The sequence below is a fragment of the Scheffersomyces spartinae genome (genome assembly GCF_019049425.1).
Source record: "Scheffersomyces spartinae strain ARV_011 chromosome Unknown scaffold_4, whole genome shotgun sequence".
Taxonomy (NCBI): domain Eukaryota; kingdom Fungi; phylum Ascomycota; class Pichiomycetes; order Serinales; family Debaryomycetaceae; genus Lizanozyma; species Lizanozyma spartinae.
Window position 1 is genome coordinate 168,853 of NW_025065051.1, and position 24,691 is coordinate 193,543.

Below are 24,691 nucleotides of genomic sequence, written 5' to 3' on the forward strand. Positions count from 1 at the left end.
GCGAGTCAGATGTGATCTATTTGGGTGGCATAATCACGTGACAAATCCAAGGATAAAATTGGTCTGTTTTGCTAATCTTCAAATTTAACAGACTATATAAGTAAGTTGACCACTCAATTAAAGTTTATTACAAGTAATATCAATCTATAAGATACAGAGTAGCTGAAATGTCTTTCAATTTTGCTAATTTGACAAAAGATCTCAAGAGTTTTGGGGAAAAGATCAGTACTGACTTTGGACTGGAAATTGTCCCCTTCGCCCAAAGAACCACTCGTTTGGTTCAGGAAAAGATGGGAAACGTTTCTGCTAGTGAAATCAGTCAGTTACCTACAGAATATTTGGAATTAGCCCAAAAATGTAACAATCTTGATAAGTTGTACAAGAATGTCCTTAAAGTTACTCTGAATTATGGAAATGAAAGTTACGATTACCCAACCAATTTACAAGAACAAATGAATGAGTTGAGTAAGAATATTACTGTTAAAGCAAAGAATTTGAGTAAAGCTACCACTCCAGCTGAAGCTCAAGCAGCCATTGTAAATGATTCTGGTATCAAGCCTCCAAAAACTTTTTACCATGCTTTGTCGAGGGCCACTGATCCAGCCATTTTAGATGAAAACGTGCATTCTCCATTACCTACTGATGATCCATTTATTAAGGGTATCAAGGGTTATTCTGATACCATAAAGAAGATTGCAAATGCAAGATTAGGTCAAGATCAATTGATTGTTGATAAATTTAACAAACCATTACTGGCTACTTTAAGACAATCAATTCAACAAAGCAATGCAATTCAAAAAAGAGTAGAGCAAAAAAGAATTGATTATGATTTGGCTAGACTTGCCTTGTCATCATGTAACAACAGTACCAAGGAACCAGCATTGAGAGTTGCCATGGAAAATGCAGAAGACGAATTTGCTGCTACTGTGGAAGATGCTATTAACGTGATGCAAAATGTATTGAATAATGCTAAGCCTTTACATGAATTATTGGAGTTGATAAAGGCCCAATTAGCATACCATAAATTAGCTACAGAATTGTTAGATGGAATGGTTACTGAAGTTGAATCATTAGCAGATGACGGTGCCTCAGGCAAGGACTCAAAGAGTAATGAGTTTTCCATTTAAGAGCTTTTGCTTTGTTGAGAAGAGCAAAACCAGCAGTTTTAAATACACTCTATTATATATGTATTAATTTGTGTTAAATTCTATGTATAAGTAATAACCATTTAGTTATTTTATTTATGTCCTTTGACCATATGTTGTTTGGCGGTCATTTAGGCCAATTTAAGTGCCTCTAATCTTGAATCAACTACTTCTTCTTGATCATAAGGAATTTCCAACAACTTGGCATGAATGGATTGTAAAGCTCTTATAGTGTCCTTAGCATCAATGACTGCACTGATATTGATTTCGTTAGCACCTTGTGAAATCATCTCTATATTTATCTTTTGATCTGCCAACACCTTAAACATATTTCCAGCAATACCAATGAAGTTCACCATTTGTTTCCCAACAAGAGAAACAATTGCCATATTTCTTGTGATGTCAACCAAACCCATTTTCTTCAACTCAAGTATTGCAGCCTTCAAATTATGTTCTTGTTCAGATCCAATCTGTAATGCCATGGAGACGTGAACTTCAGAAGTCAGGATCAAATCAACAACCAATTTGTATCTATCTAAAGTGATGAAAAGGTTGGCCAAAAAGCCATGACTCAATGTTTTCTTATTAGAGTGGACGTTAACAACAACAATGTCTTGCTTTGCTGTGATAGCAGTGGCTGATCTCTTCTTTCGTGAGGTCAAGTATTTCAATGGAATAGTTTCTAAGGCTGTAGGAGGATGTGGAGGAGTAGCTTCACCACGACGACCAATATTATCAGGATAGATGATGGTACCCTTACCAGTAGGGTTATCAACGTTTTTGATTCTAATTGGGATACGTGCTTTTATAACTTGTTCCATAGTGAAAGGATGAATAACTTCACTTCCGTAATAAGTTAATTCAGCTGCTTCTTCTGGAGTAACACTTTCTAATAATCTGGCATTTGGAACTTTACGTGGATCGGCAGTAAAAATACCATCAACTTCCTTCCATACTTGCAACTCTTCTGCTTGGGATCCCACAGCCACCAACGCAGCACACAAATCAGTGTATCCTCTACCTACGCCATTAAGCAAGCCACCTGGGACTGTACCAAAATAACCAGTGAAAACAGGCACAACATCATCATCCAAGGAAAGAACCTTCTTACCTAATTCTGTTGAAAGGAACTTATAAAAGGACTCATCAAGTCCCTTATCACCAAAATGATGATCTAAGGGAATGATATGAGACAAATCAATGTATTGAGCATTTAAACCCCGATCGTTCATCAAAGCAGCCATGAACAAACATGATAATTTTTCACCAATGGACATTACTGAATCCAATGATCTGGAACTGATTTCACCAATGATTTGACATGCATCCAACAATTGCTCTGCCTTGTTAAGTTCAGCATTGGTATCAGCAAGTAATTGGGTCTTGATCTGAGAATCTGTAATACGTTCTTCAGCATTAGAGACATGATCATCTCTAATCAACTTGATTACGTTATGGAAATCGGAGCCTTCACCTGCCAAATCAGCTGCATTCAAAAGTCTCAGAGTAGTACCTTCATTTTTAGTATATGATGAACGAGCTGAACAAACAACAGCGACTCTGTTTTCCTTTGAAAACACTTTAACAATCTTATCCACAATATTTTCAGGGAACTTTCCGACTGAGGTTCCACCAAACTTTTGCACCACCCAACCAGGGGAACGGATACCTTTCAAGTCGGTGACTGAGTTATAAGATGCTGCGGACAAAGCCGGCGAGGGAGCAGACATCTTTATTAATAGTAATAAATGAACTAGTAAGTAATAGGGAATGAAATTCCAACTAGGAACAAATGTCCAAAAGATTTAAATCACTACTTAGAAAAAGTACTCGAGAAAGAAAGTATAAAAGTTCAATACTCACCATATTTATTTAATTAAAGTGAAATTGTCTACATTATATCATGAATCATTATTGTTCATGAGTCATCGGGTTAGTGTAACAAATATCGAGAACGCACAAAAAAACTCAGGAAATGACCGAAATCTCAGTAGATTGGGCATTCTATTAGTTTACCAAACATGCAATACTGCTAAACTGGACTATCTGCCACCTACTACAGGCCTTAGTTTAGTAGTTTAGGTGGTACATTGGTTAATAGGCTTGGCTTTGTCGGGCCAGTACCCGAAACCGGTGTAGAAAAAATTTCATCTCCGGAATCAGGTGACGTATATGCAGGCATAACGGGTATTGTTATCCCACGTGACTTGATTTCTATTTATCTCGTAGGGGGTTCTTGAAGGAAGTTGTGGTATAAACTAACGGACCGAGGTCGTGCAACTGAGGAAGAAAGAAATAAGGTGTAGTGGGTGCAAAAACTTTTGCGACTGACTTTCCAACATTTGGTTTAATGTTAATATCCCCCACAAATCAAGTTTAAATGAGGTTGAAAACTCCTTGTGCATTGTTGGAATGAAATGAGGGACGATGTATGTCCGCTTGCGGTTAAAGAAAATGTAGAGTGCAAGATGAGTTAAGAGTTAGGACGAGTTGAAAGTGAAAAAGTTATTGAATTAAATAAGCTTAAGATCATATTCTAAATAAGCAGTTGTAGTATAATTCTGCCATCTGGTGATTCTAATGTATTTCTGACTAAATTGCACTACTGTTAAAGATGAGACGATCTGACAGTATGAGATGGCTTTGCGAATTTTATGCAGGTGCAAAGTTTTTATAAGGTGTTTGTCGGTAGCCATTATGAGAGCAACTAGTATTCCTTTTAAAACAAAATAAGTTGACAATGACTACTAAACGTAGCAGAGAATCTGCTGCTGAAGAAAACCAGAGAAAGCAGTTGGATACAAATTTCAATAAGCTGGAGATTTTGTCTTTCTTCAACAATGAAATCTTCAATGATGAATACAAAAATAAGCTAAAGGAATCAATTGCAACAAGTCAACCATATCACTGGGGTCATTTTACGAACTTGATGGATGATACTCTTCTCAGAAATGTACGCAAGGAAGTGCTCTCAGAAATCGCTTTCACAAAGAAGGAAACTGATATTTATAAGGTTTATCAATCAGGAGATCTTGCCAACTTAAGTGGGTTGGATTGGGACGATTTAAGTAGATTGCCCAGCGTATATAAGTTGAGAGCGGCCATATATTCTCAACAGTTCAGAGATCTTGTTTCTTACGTGACTGGATGTGGAAAGCTTCTGGGAGTCAAGACAGATATGTCTATCAATACTTACACCAATGGTTGCCACTTACTCACTCATGATGATGTTATAGGTTCACGTAGGGTTAGTTTCATTCTTTACATGCCAGACCCTAATCGTCAATGGAAACCATCCTATGGTGGAGGCTTAAGACTTTACCCCTCTATTGTCCCTAATGTTCCTCAAGCAGACCACAGTGCTAAATTCGTTCCACAGTTTAACGAAATGGCATTTTTCACCGTTCAACCTGGTCACTCATTCCATGATGTTGAAGAAGTCAGAGAAGATAGGCAACGTTTATCTATCCAAGGATGGTTTCACATTCCTCAGCCTGGCGAAGATGGGTTTATTGAAGGTGAACAAGAGGAGACAGAGGCAAGATCAACGCTACAACTGTTACAATCTAAAGAATTACAGGAGTATGATTTCCCCAAACCAGAAAGAATTGATACCAAACCAGAAGAATTAGAATTGTATCACCAATACGCTGAATCGTCAGATACGTTTTTAACAACAACGGAACAATCCTATTTATTGAAGTATTTGAATCCAATTTACTTAATTCCAGCCAACATACGAGCCTTAAGAAAAGAGTTTGAAGAGGAACAAGTTGTTGAAATTAAGAACCTTTTGCGGCCAGAATATGCTAATCTTCTTCAACAGGCTTTGCGCCATTCTGAATTAGAACAACATACACCCACAAACTCTACTGAAGTTAAAGCACCTTGGAAATGTGCTATCCCACCACATAAACAAAGATACATGTATATTGATGGTAAATCACAATTTGAATTGAATGAGGAAAGCATTGCCTTTATTAACCATATTGGACCACAAGAATATCCCAACTTCGATCTTGTACCTCAACCACAAGACACAGAGAAAATGCTTTGTGAAGTGGTAAAAGTCATCAAATCTGTTCTGTTTAAAAAATGGCTCATAAGTATAACAAGTTTAATACCCACTAGTGAGCAAGCTTTGGTAAGAAGATTTAGACCCGGCCACGATTTCATTCTTGCAACTCCAACAGATAAGAATTTAGCTAGGTCGGAGATGGAAGAGAATGTTCTTCTTGAGGCAACATTCAATTTAACGCCTACTGCAGTGAATCATAAAAATTGGGAGCATGGCGAATATGGTGGTTACGAATTGTGTCTTGCTCTTACAGGAGCAGACGGTGGTGAATTTGATCAAGACGATGATCCTGCGATTTACCGAGCCAATGATTCCAATGATGACTCTGTTTTATTTACCAGTCAATGTAAATGGAACAGTTTGACTCTTATGGTACGTGACCCTAGTGTGATGAAGTTCATTAAATACGTTAGTATCAATGCCAAGGGATCTCGCTGGGATATTAGTTGTCAATGGAATGTTGAATCCGCTGAAAAAGATAAAGAAGAGGAAGAAGACATTCAAGCAAAATAAAACATTACATAGCATCCATTTGTAACACGACTAAATATGTTAATGACATTCAGTATAGCACATCACAGTACTTTCTATACTCCACAGATCAACATTCTACAAATATGCTTCTATGATTTGACCACCCTTCATTAGGCAACATATGACATCTATTGTTCCATTTATCCGTATTTGAGTATGACACAATCAATACATCTGTGTATAACCTGGATCTCATGTCCTAATTCGGGCATTGAACATCGAACATCCCGAGGTGCGGGTAACTTGATCTGGTATCTGTTGTGGGAAGGAAAAAATCAGATGGAATTTTTCTACTAAACAAGTATACCCTAGGTAATAATTTGTCCAAGACTGTTTACGTATTCTTTATAATATATATAAGTATAGTACGATCTGACTTTGATCTATTGTGTTTAAATATTATTTAATACTTGCTCAACTGTTAATATTTAATTCGTCATGGCTTTTATCACAGAGGATGCCAACCCATTGGCAGTTTTTGGGACCATTGCCCTGATCATAGGGACATTTGTAGTGATCTACCTTGTTAAGTCACAGCAAAAGGCCAAGCCAATCTTAATTCCTGATGAGTTTCAAAAGTTCCCTCTTATTAAGAAGACAAGAGTCAGTCATAACTCAGCTGTCTACAGATTTGGTTTACCAAACTCTAGTGATAGATTGGGTTTACCAATTGGTCAACATATCTCACTTGGTGCTGTTATCGAAGGTAAGGAAGTTGTTAGATCATACACTCCTATTTCCACTGATGATGAATTGGGATATTTTGATCTTTTGATCAAGACTTATGAAAGTGGTAACATTTCTCGAGTTGTGGACAAGTTGGAAATTGGTGATACTATGGATGTTAGAGGACCAAAGGGTTTCTTCACTTATACCCCAAACATGGTTGAAAGTTTTGGTATGATTGCTGGTGGTACTGGTATTGCCCCTATGTACCAAGTTTTGACTGCTATTATGAGAAACCCTGCTGACAAAACCAAGGTTACTTTATTGTATGCTAATGTTTCTGAATCAGACATTTTGTTGAAGGATGAATTGGATCAAATGGCTAAGGACCATGCCGATCAATTCAAGGTTCACTACGTTTTGAACCAAGCTCCTGAAAACTGGAGTGGTTCTGTTGGTTTCGTTACTCCTGAATTAATTGATGAATACTTACCAAAAGCAAAGGAAGACTGTAACATTTTGTTATGTGGTCCTCCACCAATGATTTCAGCCATGAAGAAGTCTTGTGTTGGTTTAGGTTTCCCCAAGTGTAAGCCTGTCTCCAAATTGGGTGACAAAGTGTTTGTTTTCTAATCTTGATCACATCCGAATCAATGCATATAAATTTCATTATGTGCATATTTATTAACCAATTGTATACAATTTCTACGTCATGTGAAGAATTCCAATAGATTACTTATGTAACATTTGTTTACATTTGTTCGAGGAGATTCCTTTTTTGTAGAAATCATAAGTTGTTTTTTAGTTTACGATGTTTATACGAGACGTGGAATAACCGGCCATAAAATGAAATGAAGACCTTTAAAAATTAACTTATTACTGAAAATAAGACTAATGCAAATTATGCCATAACATTTCACACTTAAAAATATCTATTATTGATGGTACTAAATCCATTGACGTATACTGCAAGTATTCCAAAGGTACGTTTCTTCCCCACTATAGTATACGGCTAGGCAACTTCAGGGAAGCGCGCTACCAAATGTGGTTCTAAAAAATAGGAGTTTGAGAACCACTTCTATCTGCAGTACAATCGTTCCCGTTATCTCTCCTCCGATGTACCAGAGAAAACGATCATCCATTCTTGAATAGGAGATAACTTTTACACGTTGTCTTTGAAATATATACATATACATATATATATATGTTTATGCTTACGCTTATAAAAAGATTACCATAGGCTTTTTGAAAACCAACGTTTTGTTGCTGCATACAACTTTCGGAGATTGTTATAACTCCGTCTGGTAGTGATACATTATCGATACTAATTCCTGACTATAGTTGCTTCCGCACGTTCCAGCTATTTCACACTACGTCACAACTAAATTTACATATAATATCACGAAAGAATTGCAATTTAACTATAGTACTCTATCAAATACATTTAATGCGTTTATGAATTGATAGAAGATATTGTTTTTGTTGGATAAATATTTCTGACTACATTACCAAGATGTTTAGCACTAGTATTATGACTGGCACTACTCATGTTCTAACAGTATTGTTTGCATTGGCAAGTGTTGCTGAGGCAATACCGTCAAGTCCATTGGCTTTTGAACATGCTATGAAAGAGGCTCTGGCCCATGTTGATGGGCTATTAAAATCGCCACCCAATAATTTACGCAATCTCCCTCCAGTGATTGCAAATCCAACTACCAACCAAAGAACCATAAAGGATGGAGAAATCCCTCGCTATGTAATCGATTATGCACCTTTGGTTCATTTATACTCCGAAGAAAGATATCTCCCATATGATGTTAAGGAGTATGTTACAAATCTTCATGTTGAGTTTGAAAATGGAACTACAGTACCGGGAACAGAAAAGAATATGAACATCCGAAAGTTGGGAGATTTGGCTAAAGATTATCCCAATGAATTTCTTATAATGACATCAAACTCCAATTTTGATGCTGACCCAGAGTGGATTACTGGTGTTAAGAATAAACCCAGTTTGATAGATGGTGAAATAGAGAATGCACCTGCTACTTTGATCGTTGTAGATAAAGGTAATGGATGGGTTGATTCTTATTGGTTTTATTTTTATTCGTTTAATTTAGGCCCCTTTGTGATGGGAGCTGGTCCTTATGGAAATCATGTTGGAGATTGGGAGCATTCGTTAGTTCGATTCTATAAAGGTACCCCAGTGATTGTATGGATGTCTGCCCATGGGGGTGGTGGAGGATTTTACTATAAACACTTGGAAAAGTATGATTTAGACCCTAAACATCCTATAATATTTTCTGCAAGAGGTACCCATGCCAATTATCCCAGTGTGGGACAACATCCACATGATTTACCATACGAAATTTTATGTGATTTCACTGATAGAGGACCACTCTGGAATCCAACCAGAAACTATTTAGGTTACACCTATGATGGGGTAAAAGTTCACCCTAGTATCGGAAGAAATGCCAACCCTAAACATACAGGTAGAGAATGGCTGTATGGAGACTGGTTGTACTTTAGGGGAGCGTGGGGGGACCAAAAGTTACCATCATCAGATCCTCGTCAAAAGTACAATATCATTGGCGGTTATAAATACATTCTTGGACCAACTGGACCACTTCATAAGAACCTTGATCGGATAAAGCCTTGTGAGAGAACCAAATGGTGGAATTTCTGGGGTGGGTGTAATATAAGAACCAATATAAAGTGGGGAGTTGGAGTTGAAAGTGAAGGGAATAATTGTGGGAATATGTTCAATCATATACGACCACTTTGGCTTCGGAAAGTTATCAATACCGTTACTTGGGGAGGAGGATTTTGCTTTTTAGTTGATATATTTTATGGGTAAGGGGTGATTGTTTTTATTTGATTTTATATTTTCCGTTAATTAATAATGAAGTTTAGAGAGGGAGAATAAAGTTATAGTTGTTCATAGTTATTTGAAGGACGTTTAATTTTTGTTAGGGGGTTAATATTAAATCCACCATCATGTATAGGAAGTAACGCAAAGAGTATTTTTGACTTCTCTATCATAGAGCGGCTTAATCACCATTGAATAATTAATTTAGTCAAAGTAAAAAGAAACAAAAAAAAGTCTACATGCATACAGTTCACCCTTTAATAATTGTATCATGGTAATGGCGTTCAGTCACCTCCCCCTTTGTCAAGATTCTTCACCAGGTTTCACCTGAAAATTAGTTCCAGCCTTTGCAGCAAAAAAAGAAAATACCAACAGAAGCATAGACAGATACAATAGTGATGCTTGAATAATGCCTTAAATTTAACTAGTCAATCGGTTAATCATATTCTCGAGTGCTTATGCTTGTACTTGAGAGTCAGCTTAGCTAATATAATAAATAGATCCATTAGTGGCATTGTCCCGAATTCACCCGGCATTCAAATTGACTTTGTAGCCTAAGAGTCATCGGCAGATGTGGCATGCATATAAGAACACTAGTAACAAGAGAAGAGAACGGCGTTTGCAACAAAAGAAAACTGTCGACTTCATCAAGATGACTCGAGCGAATGATCATACATACAGTAAGAAACCTTCTGCGATGAACTTGTATTAATTATAATATTTAGCTTGCATATACGAATATTCACTCCCATATATATATAATAAGATTTAGCGCGGTGTAAGTTTTCCCCAGTAACTATTTAATCACTGTTCACTATAAAATTACTATTACTATGGGTGAAAAACTGAATTCCAATAGCAGCACATTAAGTGCCTCCAACTCTGTAATATCACCGTATGGTGAAACGGAGTCAAAGCACAGATGGCAAAACTTTAAAGACTCTTTCAAACAAGCTAAGAAACCGGAATATGAACAACTTGATGAAGATTCACTCACAGAAATCCAAAGGATTAATATCAAAACTGCAACATCACTGTTGCAAAGAGAACTTAAACCAAGACATTTACAAATGATTGCCATTGCTTCGTCCATAGGTACAGGGCTTTTCATTGGTTCAGGGTCTGCTTTGAGTACTGGTGGTCCAGGCGGTATTCTTATTGCTTGGGTTCTCACTGGTTCTGCCATTCTTTGTACAATGCAAGCATTAATTGAGTTGAGTGTAACATTCCCCATCAGTGGTTCATTCAATGTATATGCTTCAAGATTTATTGATCCCAGTGTTGGTTTCAGTGTTGCTTGGAATTATGTCTTCCAGTATCTTACCTTGTTACCTTTAGAATTGGTTGCAGCTTCTATTACCATTCAATATTGGAACACATCCATAAACCCTGATGTATGGGTTGCAATTTTTTATCTTGTGGTAATTGCTATAAATTTTTTCGGTGTCAGAGCTTACGGTGAAGCAGAATTCATTTTCTCTTCTATCAAAGTGCTTGCTGTTGTGGGCTTCATCATTGTTTCAATTGTTTTAGCAGCAGGTGGTGGTCCCACAGGTAATTACGTAGGAGCTAAATACTGGCATGATCCAGGTGCTTTCTCAAATGGATTTAAAGGTGTCGCTTCTGTTTTTGTCACAGCTGCATTTTCGTTTGCAGGTACTGAATTAGTTGGATTGACCGCTGCTGAGGCAAAGAATCCAAGACATGCATTACCTAAGGCAACAAAGCAAGTTTTCTGGAGAATTCTTATGTTTTACGTTGTTTCATTAACTTTAATCGCCTTTTTAGTTCCATACAATGATCCAAGATTAATGAATGGAAGCTCTAGTGTTGATATTTCTGCATCCCCATTTGTCATTGCCATTAACAACGGTGGTATTAAGGTTTTGCCATCAATTATGAATGTTGTGATTTTGATTTCTGTCATTTCCGTTGGTTCATCTTGTGTTTATGCCACAACCAGAACGGTTACCTCATTAGCCGAACAAGGTCTTGCTCCTCTGTTCTTGGGATATATTGATCGTAAGGGAAGACCTATTATTGCCATTGTGATTACCAATATTTTTGGTCTTTTAGCATTTATTGCTGCCAGTCATAAACAGAATGCCGTTTTCACTTGGTTGCTTTCGATTTCAGGCTTATCTGCCATTTTCACTTGGTTGTCTATTAATATTGCCCATCTTCGTTTCAGAAGGGCTCTTAAGGTTCAAGGGCGTTCAACTGAAGAGTTGATTTACAGTTCCCAAACAGGCGTGATAGGCTCTATTTATGCAGCTTGCCTTAACATTCTTGTGTTGATAGTTACCTTCTGGGAAGCTGTATGGCCATTGGGTAGTAAACCTAATGCCGAAGCATTCTTTGAGGTATATCTTGGATTTGTCATTCTTATAATCTTCTACGTGGGTCATAAGATTTATAGAAGAAATTGGGTTCTTTTCATCAGAGCAAAAGACATTGATATTGATTCTGGTAGAAGAGAGCTGGACTTAGAAGCTTTGAAAGAAGAATTGGCAGAGGAAAGAGCCATTTTGGCAGCAAAGCCTTTGTACTATAGAATATACCAATTTTGGTGTTAAGTCATTCATTTATAATTCAGTCATTAATAGATCATCAATAATAGAATCATTGTGTTTAAATCTACGAAACCGTTGTCAATAGAACTGATATCCGCCTTACTTGTATCCATTTCACATAATGAAAAATTACCTTGGGGACATGTTTCAAATAGCGTTCGAAAATTGTTACATGTTAAAGTAAATATTACTAGTACGAACTCTCGTCTGTAGAAGATAGGTCAATAAAATTACGCACTCAGGTTGTGACTTCAAATTATTATCTTACCTTTCTGCGCTATATAGTAGTTTATTTCAGTTGTTTGGGCTTTCTCCTGCCATAAGCCATGGTAAGAAGCCCGCGGTATTCAATTTAGGTTTCACGTATTCGATGTTAAAATATCTTGCCATATGAAATGAAGCCTAACCATCGTAAAATATGTCTAACTTCATTTGCGTTTTTGAATGCCAGGAGCAACGCAACTTTATTGCTTTCAGTTTTGGATGTCGTTTTAACTCTTTACTGTTTCTTCGAATTCCAATCAATTAAATTGCCATTTAAATAGATCACTTGGACCGCTACCAAATCACGCTCTTACCTGTTGGAACACCGCATTGCAGTGAACTTCAACAACGAACTGGCCTCGCTTGTGTTTGAAATTATCTCAAAAGATAGTGATATTCTTACCCAATGTATTGTTCACACGTCCTAAACATTAAAGCAGCTTACAGAATGTACCAAATTACCCTAATTCAGTCCATTTAGCAATAGACTTTTGACATTTCTTTTAGCAGGTGTTGAGTGTGAGCCGTCCACCAAACTTGTTAGCTCCGCATATGCACCGTTTGCTCTTTATGGCTTCACCATTGCCCAACTTCTCTTAATTATATGCAAAGTTAATTTCGGATATACTGGACCTTCATCCCTGATAGGTAATTTCTGTCTTTTTGTTATGTCATTTTTGCCTGTATTTCTCTCCTACATAGAACCGATATTTCAACAGTTATCACACATGACTTTCAAAGAATTATAGAGAGGTTAGTAACTTCATGAACTAAACATGCACTTCATTACGTCTTTGAGGCTGTCCAACCGAGATATTCGATTGCTATGGGCTTCTGTATTTTTCCGGATGTTGAGTTACGGTCTCACCAATCAAGTATTGGTTTTATTTCTTGAACTGATAAAAGTGAAGCCATCTCAAATAGGTGGCTTCATGACATGGACTTTAATAGGTGATGCTTTAATATCTTTCTTTCTCACCTTATATGCTGATAAAATAGGTAGAAGAGTAGTATTAATAGTTGGTTCCATCATGATGCTTGGTGCTGGACTAATATTTAGTAGAAGTACAAGTTTTCCAATCTTATTATTGGCTGCAATTGTTGGAGTTATATCACCATCCGGAGATGAAACAGGACCATTCAAATCAGTGGAGGAGGCTTGTATAGCCCATTTAACTCCAACAAATCATTTACCTGAGATTTTTGCATTACATGGTTTGATATCTACTGCGGGGGCAGCTGTTGGAGCCTTGTCTAGTGGTTTAATTGTGGATTACTTTCATAAGGTTAGAGGATGGGAGATTTTGGAAGTTTACAGAAGTATATTTGTCATCTATGCGGGGATGGCAGTGGTGAAGTTATTTATTTTTTTGCTTCTTTCCGAAAAGTGTGAACTAGGAGATGATAATGTCAAAGAAAGCACCACTGAACTTCCAAACGAGACAACACCGTTGGAGGTGTCTTCAGAAGAGGGTAGCTTGATTGAATGTGAACCCGAAATTAGTAAGAATGCATTGTCAACAAGTACTAGGAGGAATTTGTACAGTCTCTTGGCTATTTTTATGCTTGATTCACTTGGATATGGTTTCATGCCTTCAGCTTGGACAATCTTTTACTTCAAAAAATTTTTCAAAGTATCTGCTACCCACTTGGGTATCTTATTCTTCATTACAAATAGTGTTGATTCAATATCTTCCATACCCTCAGCTTATTTGACTAAATTCCTAGGCCCTGTAAAATCAATCTTATTTACACAGGCACCTTCAGCAGTCTTCTTTCTTCTTATTGGTTTCATATCTCAGTTTTGGGTGGCTGCTTTTCTCCTCATTCTTTACTATTTGACTATGACAATGGATGTTGTTCCTAGACAGGTTTTGCTTGTGTCGATCATTCCGAAGAAGGAGCTCTCTAAATTTCTTGGTTTAGTGAATATTGGAAAGACATATGCTAGATGCGTTGGGCCAATATTTACTGGAGGATTAGCTGAAAAGGGTAAGTTATACTATGGCTTTTTTATTAACGGTGCTTGTGTCTTGTTAGCAGATTTGATTTTGGGAACTAACTTTTTGCACCTTGATGAAGACATTTCTAAGGATTTGCACAAGTTTGAACAATTAAAATAAGCGAGTCAAGCCTTTACAGATAGCGTGTAATTGAATTGTACTGGAGTTAATATGTAAGTAATTTATACATTGCAGTTGTTACTTAAATAATGTATGATCTAAACAAGAGGTCGTGCATTGATTACCCCATATTATACACACGCTCGGAAATACCCCGGAATTCGAAATGGCATCAATGGATGTTTTCACGATGGTCTGGATTTCAAGTAGGTTAACTGAAGTTACCTTTGCAAATCTCGAATAGACGTACATTTATTATAGTTTATACAACCCGGAGGACTTTAGATGTCTACCCACTACCCTAATATCTCTGCTGTATCAGGGATAGGAAGCGTGATCAAGTCACTCCGAAAGTCATTGAGGTCAAGTTCACCTACTCTGTCCCAAAATGTCCCTGTGATCAACCCTGTTGTAGTAGGAGGAAGAGAAGGTCAACAGAAACTACTTCAGCAATTAAAGAGTGGACCTCTACCATCCAGAGCAAATGCAGCGGTGAAAGTTACCGAATCATTAGAGAAATATAGCATATCATCAGTTCCAGAGATTTGGTATATGAGTAGAGACCTATGTGAGGGTCGAATAACATCGTCAATTAGACGAATAGGAATTAAATTGATGATAGAGTGTATTAAGCATGATGACTTGACAGTCAGTGGTAAATTAATGTACTTTGAAGACATTGCTCGATATTGTCAAATCTCTGAAAGTCACATTGATCCAGAGTTTGATTTATACTTGCTAGCATTAAAGACCTTATCCAATAACGGGAAAGACATCCATGATCTTTATATTTATGATTTCCGAAGGAACCTTCCTACATTTTTAAAATCAGCTTTGGTTTATCTAACCAAACAAGCAAAGTCTTTTAATACCCAAAATGAAAAGTTATCCGAAGATAGAAACTATCAGAACTTGCATAAGCTTCTTGAATATGTCAAGAATTGCTTAAGACTTAATTACACTATATCTGATAAAGAGTTCATTGTTTCAGTGTGCGATATTGCAACTGAATTGGGATATCAAACCACCAACGAGACATTGGTATCTGATTGTGTGGAATTATTGAATACAGTAATTGTCTTTGGAACTATCCAATATTCATCTTTCTCCCGCATTATACAGGTGTTTGCATATGTATATTCAAAGAGGAATGACCAATCTAAGATTGTGAGTGAATCATTAGTTAATATGATTTCTGAAACTACCTTTCCAACAGTCTTTCTATCACTTTGTGATGTTGCAAAAAATTATGGGAACCCCATTACAGAACGTGATACCATAGTTGTTCATACTACTATAGGTGCATTATTACTAATTGAAAAGCTTTTTATCATTGCGTCCACTGCAAAGGCATCTAAAATTGACTACATTCACAGCGTGGTGATAGCAGCTGAAGCATACGTTTTAGAACAAAAGATCCCTGCATTGAATGTGATAATACTTCAAATGCTAGATAGAATGTTTGATAAAACATCTTACTCACAGAATTATTCTACAACACCTCAAACAAGTGAGCTATTTCCATTCCAAGTGTGGTATGGTTCTTCAACCACGTTATTTGATGTTTTATCTCAACTTTCAGTGAATCTGGATGAAGACAAAATGCATATGAAGAATATTATAAATTCTTTAAGAGAACAGTTCCAAGAACACGGTTTAAATATCCCACGATCTCGTTTGGTCAAGTTCTTTGTCGAGTACCAAGACCTTTTATCGCTTGATGATGTCCTTTTTGTGTTGACGTATTATAAAGACGAAAAGTTATGCTCAGCTATTAATCCCCTCTGGAAGGAAAGTCAACAACTAGTGCTAAACAAATTTGTCTACAATACAGTTGTAAGGGACCCAACAGAAGAAACAGATATTATAAGACTTGAAAGTTTACGTGTTATCAAAGAAAGTCATTTTATCTCAATTGCAATTGTACCAAGTTATGAATTAGAGTTTGACATTCTAAAGGACATATTTATGAAATTGCTAAAGTTGAACGATCTTTCAGAAACAGTATTACATTATTTATCTTATGAATTTTTCACAGATGTACTACAGAATGCTCCACTCAAAGTATTTGAAGATTTCACAGAAACAATATTGCAAGGGATACTTTCAATGGGCAGAAATGTTGATACACTATATATTATAAAGTTTACAGAAGCAATAGCCAAATTCTTCATAACAACAAAGGAAGCTGGCAAGGCAGCAAATTGTTACCTGATTTTGATCAAACTAGGCAACTTTGCGTTCAATGAACCAAAGATCGATGTTTTATTGATCGTATTACGAACATTGATACGATTGAGAGTCACCAGCGAGAATTTTGTTTATCTAACGAGTCCAAAGGATATGGAAGGTCTTGCTACAGCATTTAGAAGAACAGCTCACACGATTAAAGAAGATGCCTTAAGAAGCGCCAGTCAAAATGGTGCTGATGATGATGTGGATATTGAGAAAGTTACGAATAATTTTACTGCTCATAATTATCAGTGGAGTTATCCAGAGAGCTTAGCCTATTTGCCTGAAAGATATTTTGATACCCCCACAAGTAAGTTATTAATTGAGTCGATAAACTCCCCTTACAGTCAACGAATAGACAATGAGGAAGCTTTAGACCAGGATATGGCTACCATAGATATTAATCTCTGGTTACAGATTGTTCTCAAGATTGTTGAAGAGTACATAGATTGGGAGGTTTATACCTTTGTATGGGCCCATTTTTGCTCTCAATTATCGAATTTGCAACTTTTCAAGGAACAATTTGAAAGCATTGGGAAGTTTCGTCGTATTTTAAACGAACATATTTCATTGTCCAAGTTGCCAAATGGATTTGAGTTCCCTACAAACGTTACTAAGGCAGATCTACAAGTTGCGTGTATACGGAACCTTTCTGCTTTAATAGGCTATAAAGCATTGTTTTCAAAGACAGAACTAGAACAAATGATTAATTCCACCTTACTTGGAGTGGATTATTCATGGGAGAAAACTGCTATTCCCATCATCAATTTCTTGACCGTTTGTTGTTATGATATTCCATTACTGCTTAAAAAATATTTGCCAGTGATTTTATCAAAATTGCAAACAAGAGTTACCAATGTATTTGCAATGGCTCATACTTTAGAATTTCTCCTGTCATTAATTGATCTTCCCGCTGTGATCTCCAGTATCAATACAAACGAATACAAATCGGTGTTTGGTATTTGTTTTAAGTATATTCAGTACTCCAATGATATAAGAAAGAGAAATCTAAGTCCTGGTGGATTACTGTCAGATAATAGAGATCTACAAGCACATGGAGTAGATGCCATTGTGGAGCTGACTCCAAGTACTAACGTTTATGCTGTGACGCCAATTATTTCCCAATATTTATTGCAACTTTCGTATGATGTTATTGCTTACTGGTTTTTGAAGGTTGCAATGCATGAAAGGAAAATGATTTCTCCATTTGTAATAAAGAATTTGATTCTTTCCAATGATAGTGATATGAATGAACAGTTGATCTCAATGCTTGATTTTGTTGTTAGATTTACCTTTTGCGATATTCCTGTTAAGGTAAACCAACTTCAATCTGTTGATAAAAATAGTGTATCAACAAAGAGTTGGATCATTGGTTACAGTGTGTTGTCAATCATCAAGAAAATGAATGGGAAATTCCAAATTATTATAAGAAGACCGACTGGTCATATTTACTTTGATATCAATTTGAATGTCGATGATAACATGGTTGATAATGAGTATCTTCTTTTACAATTATTTACTAGTTTTGATGAGCACAATAAATCCAAACCAATACCATTAATCGACGATTCCCTAACATTACGGAATTTGAATATGATTGATCGGATACCAATGATCGATTATCACAAAATTGGAATCCTCTATATTGGGAAGGGCCAATCGACTGAAGAAGCCGTGTTACTGAACAAAATAGGAAATGAAGAGTATGAGAAATTCATAAGACAAATGGGTTCAATCATACGATTAAAAGGTTGCAAAGATAAGTATGTTGGTGGGTTGGATACCGAAACGGATATGGATGGAGAATATGCCATTCATTGGAGTGACAAATTGACCCATTTGATTTTCCATACCGCTACTATGATGGAGAAGAACTTATGGAATGACGAGTTACAGGTATCATCAGAATTCGGGAACTCAAATGATGATTCCAGAATACCTACAACTATTAGTACAGGGCCCGAAAGTACTTCTGAACATAGCCTTTACATGAAGAAAAGACATATTGGGAATAATTATGTCAACATATATTTTGATGATAGTGGTGGTATCCCATTTAATTTTAATTTGATCAAGTCACAATTTAACTTTATCAATATCGTCATCAGTCATCATACTTATTCCAAAAGCTCAATCACGGGGCATAGAGGCTTGGATGTAAGCATAAGTGGTGATGGTGCTGACTTAGACGACATCGACGGTGATTCACACAGATTACATACAGGTGGGAAGCATTATAAGGTCAAGCTTTATCGTCGTAGTGGTGTCCCTGGAGTTCTTTCTGCATGTCACTTTAAAATTGTTAGTGAAGAGAATCTAGCTACATATGTGAGGAATCTAGCATTAAGATCAAGTTTATTTGCCAATACTTGGCATTCGAATGGAGAATTTTTTACAACTATTTGGACTCATCGAGTGAAACAAATAAGTTTACTAAGAGAAAAGACAATTAAAGCTCATGAGGAATTGAAGAAAATGGAAATGGAAGAGGAATCTGCTTGGGATTTAGATGATCCGTACGGAAATCGTGGTCGTTCTGAAATCGGATTTGCTGGTGGTCATGCTGGTATTGGATTCGGAATATCCAGTGAGAATAAGAGTATAAGAACAGGCTCTATATTTTCAGGTAGGACCTCATCAATTTTGAGTTCTGAAGGGAAATCTACTACAAACATTACATCTGAATCGGATCCGACTCAATCGTTTATGCAACAATTGAATGAAGGGTTAATCTCAGATAACTCTGCTCCATTACGAAGCCCTACTACTCCCACAACTCCAAATAATCCGCAATTTGGATCATCGATGGGCACACCTTCATTAAGTGCTAAAACAAAGTACATTTACAATCATTCTAGCAAACATAGTGGGAACAACATGGGAAGCAGTAACGGGAACGACAATGAAAATGCCAAAGAACTTTTCCTGCTTTTCGAGTTTAATTCATATACTTAAGACAGTCATTGCTATAGTGAGCATGCTCTAATTCATGTTAATAGTTTATCTGGAACAAGTGTGGCGTTACCAAAATGAGAATAAACCCAAGGCATGCATACGGAACAATTATACTTTTACCACTTGGAACCACTTGAAACAATAAACGCTTCCCGATTCTCGGAAAAATTGAAGGGATGTATTTATCTGTCCTATCTGCCTGCTTCACAACCACTTGAATCATATAACCTAAAACTGCTATTATCAGAAATGAAATCCACACGCAAAAGACAAGTGGATGCATCTAATGTATTAAATAGCCTAAATAGTTATTCCCCACTTTTAGGATGAGAAAAAGTCTGGACAGGTGTGGCTGGACTCACTAATAAATGTTGCAATGCTATTACCTTGTTGCCAGTTCATTAGACCCGTTTTATAACACAAAAGGTCTTGAGGCGGAGTTAGGTTTTTATTCGGAGCTACGATTATTATGCAATACCTAACGATGACTATGTCTATTCTTGATGAATTAGCGATTTTGGGATTCTTTATCTCCTACATCTAATTAGTCATCGTGGCGAGTCAATTAGTTATTAGACAATGAGCAAGTTTTTGCCCTTGGCAAATGCAATGGTAAACATACTCCATTAGAACAACGTAGACCGATTATTCCTAGTTTAATGGTTGGTGGAAGCCATTAATTCTACAGGTGGAATTGGTGGATACAGAAGAGCGACGGAGTTCCTAATGCAACGATTAGTCCTTTTTCTCAGGACTCTCTCCTCTTTCTATAGAGAATGATAGTGCAGGCAAGCTGTCTAGACTGTTATACGACATGGCTCCGTTTTGTGCCAAACCGAATAGGAATGGTTCGCGGCGGCGATGACAAACCAAAAGGGCTGAATACCCGTCGGTATTTCTTGTAACTTCCACATAAGTATGTGAGACGGTATGACGTAAAGATAGAGGTTATCCATTCGTTCACGTACAAATACACACACACATTCACACGCACATATATATATATATATATATCAATCAGTAAGCTTTCAATCTAGTTGCTAAAGTTCAAGTTCCTCCAGTTCAAGTTGACTCCAAACAGTTGATTCGACAGTAAACCATCGTATCCAATATCGAACAGACCAATATATAAAACTCCTACATGTCTCACGATTTCCTTCGAAGAAAGGCGTTGACGTCTATACAGTCAACCTTAGCATCTCAATCTACAGCATTAGCATCTGTCTACGCACAGTATTTAAATGATGAATTTGTTCAAGAACAGACTAAGGAATCTATAAGGACATTATTCACCACCAGTAAAAATGGTGGTAAGATCATCTTTTGTGGTGTCGGTAAATCATTCAAGATAGCCAGCAAACTTCTGGCCACAGCAAATTCATTGTCTATCCATGCAACAACGTTACATCCTACGGAAGCTCTTCATGGTGACTTGGGTATAGTGAAGCCAAAAGATTCAATGATTATGATTTCAGCCAGTGGGAATACTCCAGAATTACTTAACTTGATTCCTCATATCCCTTACAATATTCCTATCATACTTTTAACATGCAATAGAAATTGTAAGTTGGCCCCATATCTTTCGCTGATGTTATTGGTTGATTTGCCCACGTTTTTAACTGAAGAACATGTTCACGGACTCCCCGCACCCACTGTTACCACCACATTATCGCTTTCAGTTGGTGACGCATCTATAATAGCTCTACTGGAAATCTTGGAAGAAGATTTGGCTCTCCGTCGACGCTTGTTCTCGGAAAGACACCCTGGTGGTTCTATTGGGGCCAACATGGCTCATCTTAATGATAACGTTACTAAGAGAGTAAATCCCACTTCAAACTCTGTTATACCACTGGCACTGGGTGTTTATTCATCATCATTGTCCCCTGCATCCAATGGAAAGGGGTCTTCCTTACCTATATTTTCTACAGTATCTTCAAATTCCTCATACTTGAGTCTTTATCAGTTGAGGCAAGAAATCGCGGCCCAAGGTGCATGCACCTCGCCAGTATCAATTGGTTCAGAAATTGATGTGGGTGAAGGCATCTTGACAGAAGTGAACAACTCTACTGCTACACTCCAGGAACAATTGATGAAGGCTCACCCTTCTTATGTTCTTTTGTTTAAAGATTGGGGTGTAGTAACTGTTGAACTTTTATTCCAGTGGACTGTATTGTATGACTACTTGGTGTTTCACAGTGAGCACTCAAAAATGGCTATACCGTCTTCAGATTTGAAGAAACTCTTGAGACTCCACTATAATGTCGTTCCCACTGAACAAATTATGGACATTGTGAAGAAGAGTTTTAAGGAAGTGATCATTTGATATGCCTATTAAGGAGTTTATTGTTTGTTTTGATTTGATGAATGATGCCGTATGATATAATTTTAAGTAATGGATTATTATTACACTATAAACAGTTAAAAATATAAACTATATAAACTTGGCGTAGATATTTCTCTCAAGACTTTATCAACATATTTACAAAACTTTAATAAACAAATAAAAACTCTAATGGTATCAGAAAATACCTTAGTTGGTGTCAGCTTCCACTAAAGCAGTTTCCGCAACAAAAATCATCTTCTCAACAGAAGCTAAATGCTTTCCGTAACCATTCTTAGAAGATAATTGTTTTAAATATTGTCGTAACTTCAATACCAAAAGCTTCTTTTCGTCGGATTTGGTATCGAATGCTTCAACTAATTTTTGAATAACATAATTTGCATATTGATCCTTCATCATCAATGCCAAGGGTGAATCATCGTTAACAAAGTCAAGTTCCAAATCTTCATTATTGAGCATTACTTCATGAAGAATCTTCTTCTTTTGCGTTAATGAACAATATTTAATACATTTTTCAATGACGTTCGAAGCAAATTTATGTTTTGAAAAGTTCACAACTCCTCCCAATACCACTTGTAAGATTTCTTCTCGATCTTCTTCTGAACCCCTTTCTAATATATGTTGCATCACGTAGTTACCATATTGATCCTGAATCAAATAGAAGATAAATCGATTCAACTCATCCAAGATCTTCTTTTGATCTTCCACATCAGAAAACTCCAACAATCTTTGAATCACACGACATCCATAAGGATGAGTTGATAAATGATAAATATGGTTATCCAATGCATCCAAGATAAACCTAATTCTGTCAAAGGGAATTCTTTCAATGGATTTTTGAATCACATGATTACCATTTTGGTCTTTGGTGCACACAAGGACATGATCTTGCAATTCCTTAATAATTTTGATCTGGCCATCCACTTCAATAGCTTCAAGTGCCCTTTGAACAACACGACAACCATACATCTGCAATGATAAATCATAAATGTGACCCAACATGTAATCAAGCAAAATATTAATTTGCGTTGTACTTCCATATTCAAAGTATTTTTGGATAACATAATTCCCAAAAACATCGGTCATCAAATCATAAGAAATACTTCTAATTTCATTGAAAATCACTTCCTTTTCTTCTTCGCTAGCACTAGGAAGCTTCTGTTGTATGAAACGAGATCCATGCTGATCCTTTGTGAATTCAACAGCATGCCCATAAATGTCCTTTAAACAGTAATCTTTTCCTTCAGTATTATTCCGAATTTCTTCTAATAATGGAGACCGGTAAATATGACTGGGGCCCTTACTTGATTTCAAACCATTCTTACGTTTACCACCACCAGTTCTGTTCCCAAAATTTCCCGTACTATTTCCACTACCCGCAGAACCTCCTTGATGCCTTTCGTTAGAGGTATTTCCAGTTTGAGATGGTGCATTAGTATTTGGTCTGCCATCAAACATAGGTGGCATCATTGGTGTTGATTGAATACCAGGAGTTGCAGATCCAGGAGGCATTTGAGCAACCGGAGATGGGGACTGCTGATACATGTAAGGGTTGAAAGGTTGAAACATATAACCTGAAGCTGAGCCCCCAGGCATTTGACGGCTCATCAATCCAATACCATTTTTTCCATTTGGGGTATTGATCACAGGAGAGTGGTTCTTCACACTCAGATCATTGACCTTTTCCTCAGAAGTAGAAGAAGAGATTCCAGGAGTAATTTCATCAACAGCATTATCAAGTTCTCCATCATTTTCAGATTTTTTAGGTGAATTTTCAAATGAAACAACATTATATAATGATGGATCAATAAACAGGGGAGGAGATGCCATTACAAATGGTGGAGGACTCACAGGCGGAATACCTTGACCACCATTTCGGTAAGGTCCAAAGTTCATTGGGAATGCCATATTCCCTGAGTTATCCATCAAATACCCATAACCCCCAGTTGGCGCACCAACCATATTTGGAGTGAATGAAGTTGCCGTAGCTGGGTTCCAGAAAGCAGGTTTCCCTCTGTTGGCACCAGGTTGAGAATTTCCTATGTTGTTGCCCACAAGCGGTTCATTATTTGAATTCAAATCTGAATGAATGGATAAGGCCGCAGTTGACTGGATTGGTGAGGAATTGTTGTAACTATCTATCTTTTCACTAATAGATTGGTTTCGAGAGTTACGAACAGGCATGTTAAGATTTTCATTCAAGGAACCGGAAGGAGAAAAAGGTTTGAGTGAACTCTTATTTTCACCAAGACTTGTTCTACGTTGTGGTTGTGAATCCAAACTAAGCTTTCCAAGTCCATTTGAAAGTTCAATATCTCTTGTGGCATCTGTAACCAGAGCAAACTTTTGTAAGAATGATTCTTGAGGAATTTGATGCCTACTTGCAATACCACCACTGATGGACGCCGTACCAACAAAGTTTAAACCTTGGTTATTTTGAAGATAATTTCCGACAGGTGCAGTTATAGCGGAAAGGGAAGTCTTCTTGATGCCAAATAAATTATTATCTATTTCACTCCCGTCATTCAAAGATAAAGGTCTATCGGAATTGGATTGTGTTGCCCACAAGTTGGCTACCTCAGGATCAACCTGATCCAAGACGCTTTTGTAGGTAGCGTTTGATGCAAGTCCAGGATGAGACTGGATAGGGGATGTATTATTTGACCAAATGGTTTCAGAAGGCATTCTTTATTTATGTACAAGAAAAGCAAAAGCAATGGCTGAATGGTTTCACAGATAAAACTGGAGAAATTAAGGTCTACCAGTTAGTATAAATTCTTCTGCTTTCGAGGAGCCCTTACACTGTGAATATGATACGATTCCCACTAATAAAACAGATCAAATATTAAGGTGTTTGACCTGTAGCAAAAGCTATGACAGAGTAAAATCCGCCAAAAAGAAAGTGGCCTACTCG

At 36.9% G+C, this 24,691-nt stretch overlaps 9 protein-coding genes across 9 annotated transcripts; 7 read left to right on the forward strand and 2 right to left on the reverse strand.

The window, feature by feature from the left end:
- Positions 1 to 167: 167 nt before the first annotated feature.
- GVP36 (Gvp36p) lies at positions 168 to 1,127 on the forward strand (the record flags this gene model as incomplete). Its single annotated transcript, XM_043194403.1, has 1 exon — positions 168 to 1,127. One exon carries the CDS (start codon positions 168 to 170, stop codon positions 1,125 to 1,127), a length of 960 nt encoding a protein of 319 aa, XP_043050727.1.
- A 149-nt stretch (positions 1,128 to 1,276) lies between these two features.
- On the reverse strand, positions 1,277 to 2,875 carry HOM3 (aspartate kinase; the record flags this gene model as incomplete). The annotated part of the gene is made up of 1 exon (XM_043194404.1): positions 1,277 to 2,875. The coding sequence occupies one exon, from the start codon at positions 2,873 to 2,875 to the stop codon at positions 1,277 to 1,279; it is 1,599 nt and encodes a 532-aa protein (XP_043050728.1).
- A 1,010-nt stretch (positions 2,876 to 3,885) lies between these two features.
- On the forward strand, positions 3,886 to 5,736 carry OFD1 (oxidative DNA demethylase; the record flags this gene model as incomplete). The annotated part of the gene is made up of 1 exon (XM_043194405.1): positions 3,886 to 5,736. One exon carries the CDS (start codon positions 3,886 to 3,888, stop codon positions 5,734 to 5,736), a length of 1,851 nt encoding a protein of 616 aa, XP_043050729.1.
- A 459-nt stretch (positions 5,737 to 6,195) lies between these two features.
- On the forward strand, positions 6,196 to 7,056 carry CBR1 (Cbr1p; the record flags this gene model as incomplete). The annotated part of the gene is made up of 1 exon (XM_043194406.1): positions 6,196 to 7,056. The coding sequence occupies one exon, from the start codon at positions 6,196 to 6,198 to the stop codon at positions 7,054 to 7,056; it is 861 nt and encodes a 286-aa protein (XP_043050730.1).
- An 898-nt stretch (positions 7,057 to 7,954) lies between these two features.
- VPS62 (uncharacterized protein) lies at positions 7,955 to 9,277 on the forward strand (the record flags this gene model as incomplete). The annotated part of the gene is made up of 1 exon (XM_043194407.1): positions 7,955 to 9,277. The coding sequence occupies one exon, from the start codon at positions 7,955 to 7,957 to the stop codon at positions 9,275 to 9,277; it is 1,323 nt and encodes a 440-aa protein (XP_043050731.1).
- Positions 9,278 to 10,122: 845 nt separating this feature from the next.
- On the forward strand, positions 10,123 to 14,249 carry GAP5 (Gap5p; the record flags this gene model as incomplete). Its single annotated transcript, XM_043194408.1, has 2 exons — positions 10,123 to 11,834; positions 12,926 to 14,249. 2 exons carry the CDS (start codon positions 10,123 to 10,125, stop codon positions 14,247 to 14,249), a joined length of 3,036 nt encoding a protein of 1,011 aa, XP_043050732.1.
- A 285-nt stretch (positions 14,250 to 14,534) lies between these two features.
- On the forward strand, positions 14,535 to 19,436 carry TSC2 (Tsc2p; the record flags this gene model as incomplete). The annotated part of the gene is made up of 1 exon (XM_043194409.1): positions 14,535 to 19,436. One exon carries the CDS (start codon positions 14,535 to 14,537, stop codon positions 19,434 to 19,436), a length of 4,902 nt encoding a protein of 1,633 aa, XP_043050733.1.
- A 1,141-nt stretch (positions 19,437 to 20,577) lies between these two features.
- On the forward strand, positions 20,578 to 21,759 carry KQ657_003712 (uncharacterized protein; the record flags this gene model as incomplete). The annotated part of the gene is made up of 1 exon (XM_043194410.1): positions 20,578 to 21,759. One exon carries the CDS (start codon positions 20,578 to 20,580, stop codon positions 21,757 to 21,759), a length of 1,182 nt encoding a protein of 393 aa, XP_043050734.1.
- A 207-nt stretch (positions 21,760 to 21,966) lies between these two features.
- Positions 21,967 to 24,462, reverse strand: PUF3 (mRNA-binding protein; the record flags this gene model as incomplete). Its single annotated transcript, XM_043194411.1, has 1 exon — positions 21,967 to 24,462. The coding sequence occupies one exon, from the start codon at positions 24,460 to 24,462 to the stop codon at positions 21,967 to 21,969; it is 2,496 nt and encodes an 831-aa protein (XP_043050735.1).
- Between the last annotated feature and the right edge of the window lie 229 nt (positions 24,463 to 24,691).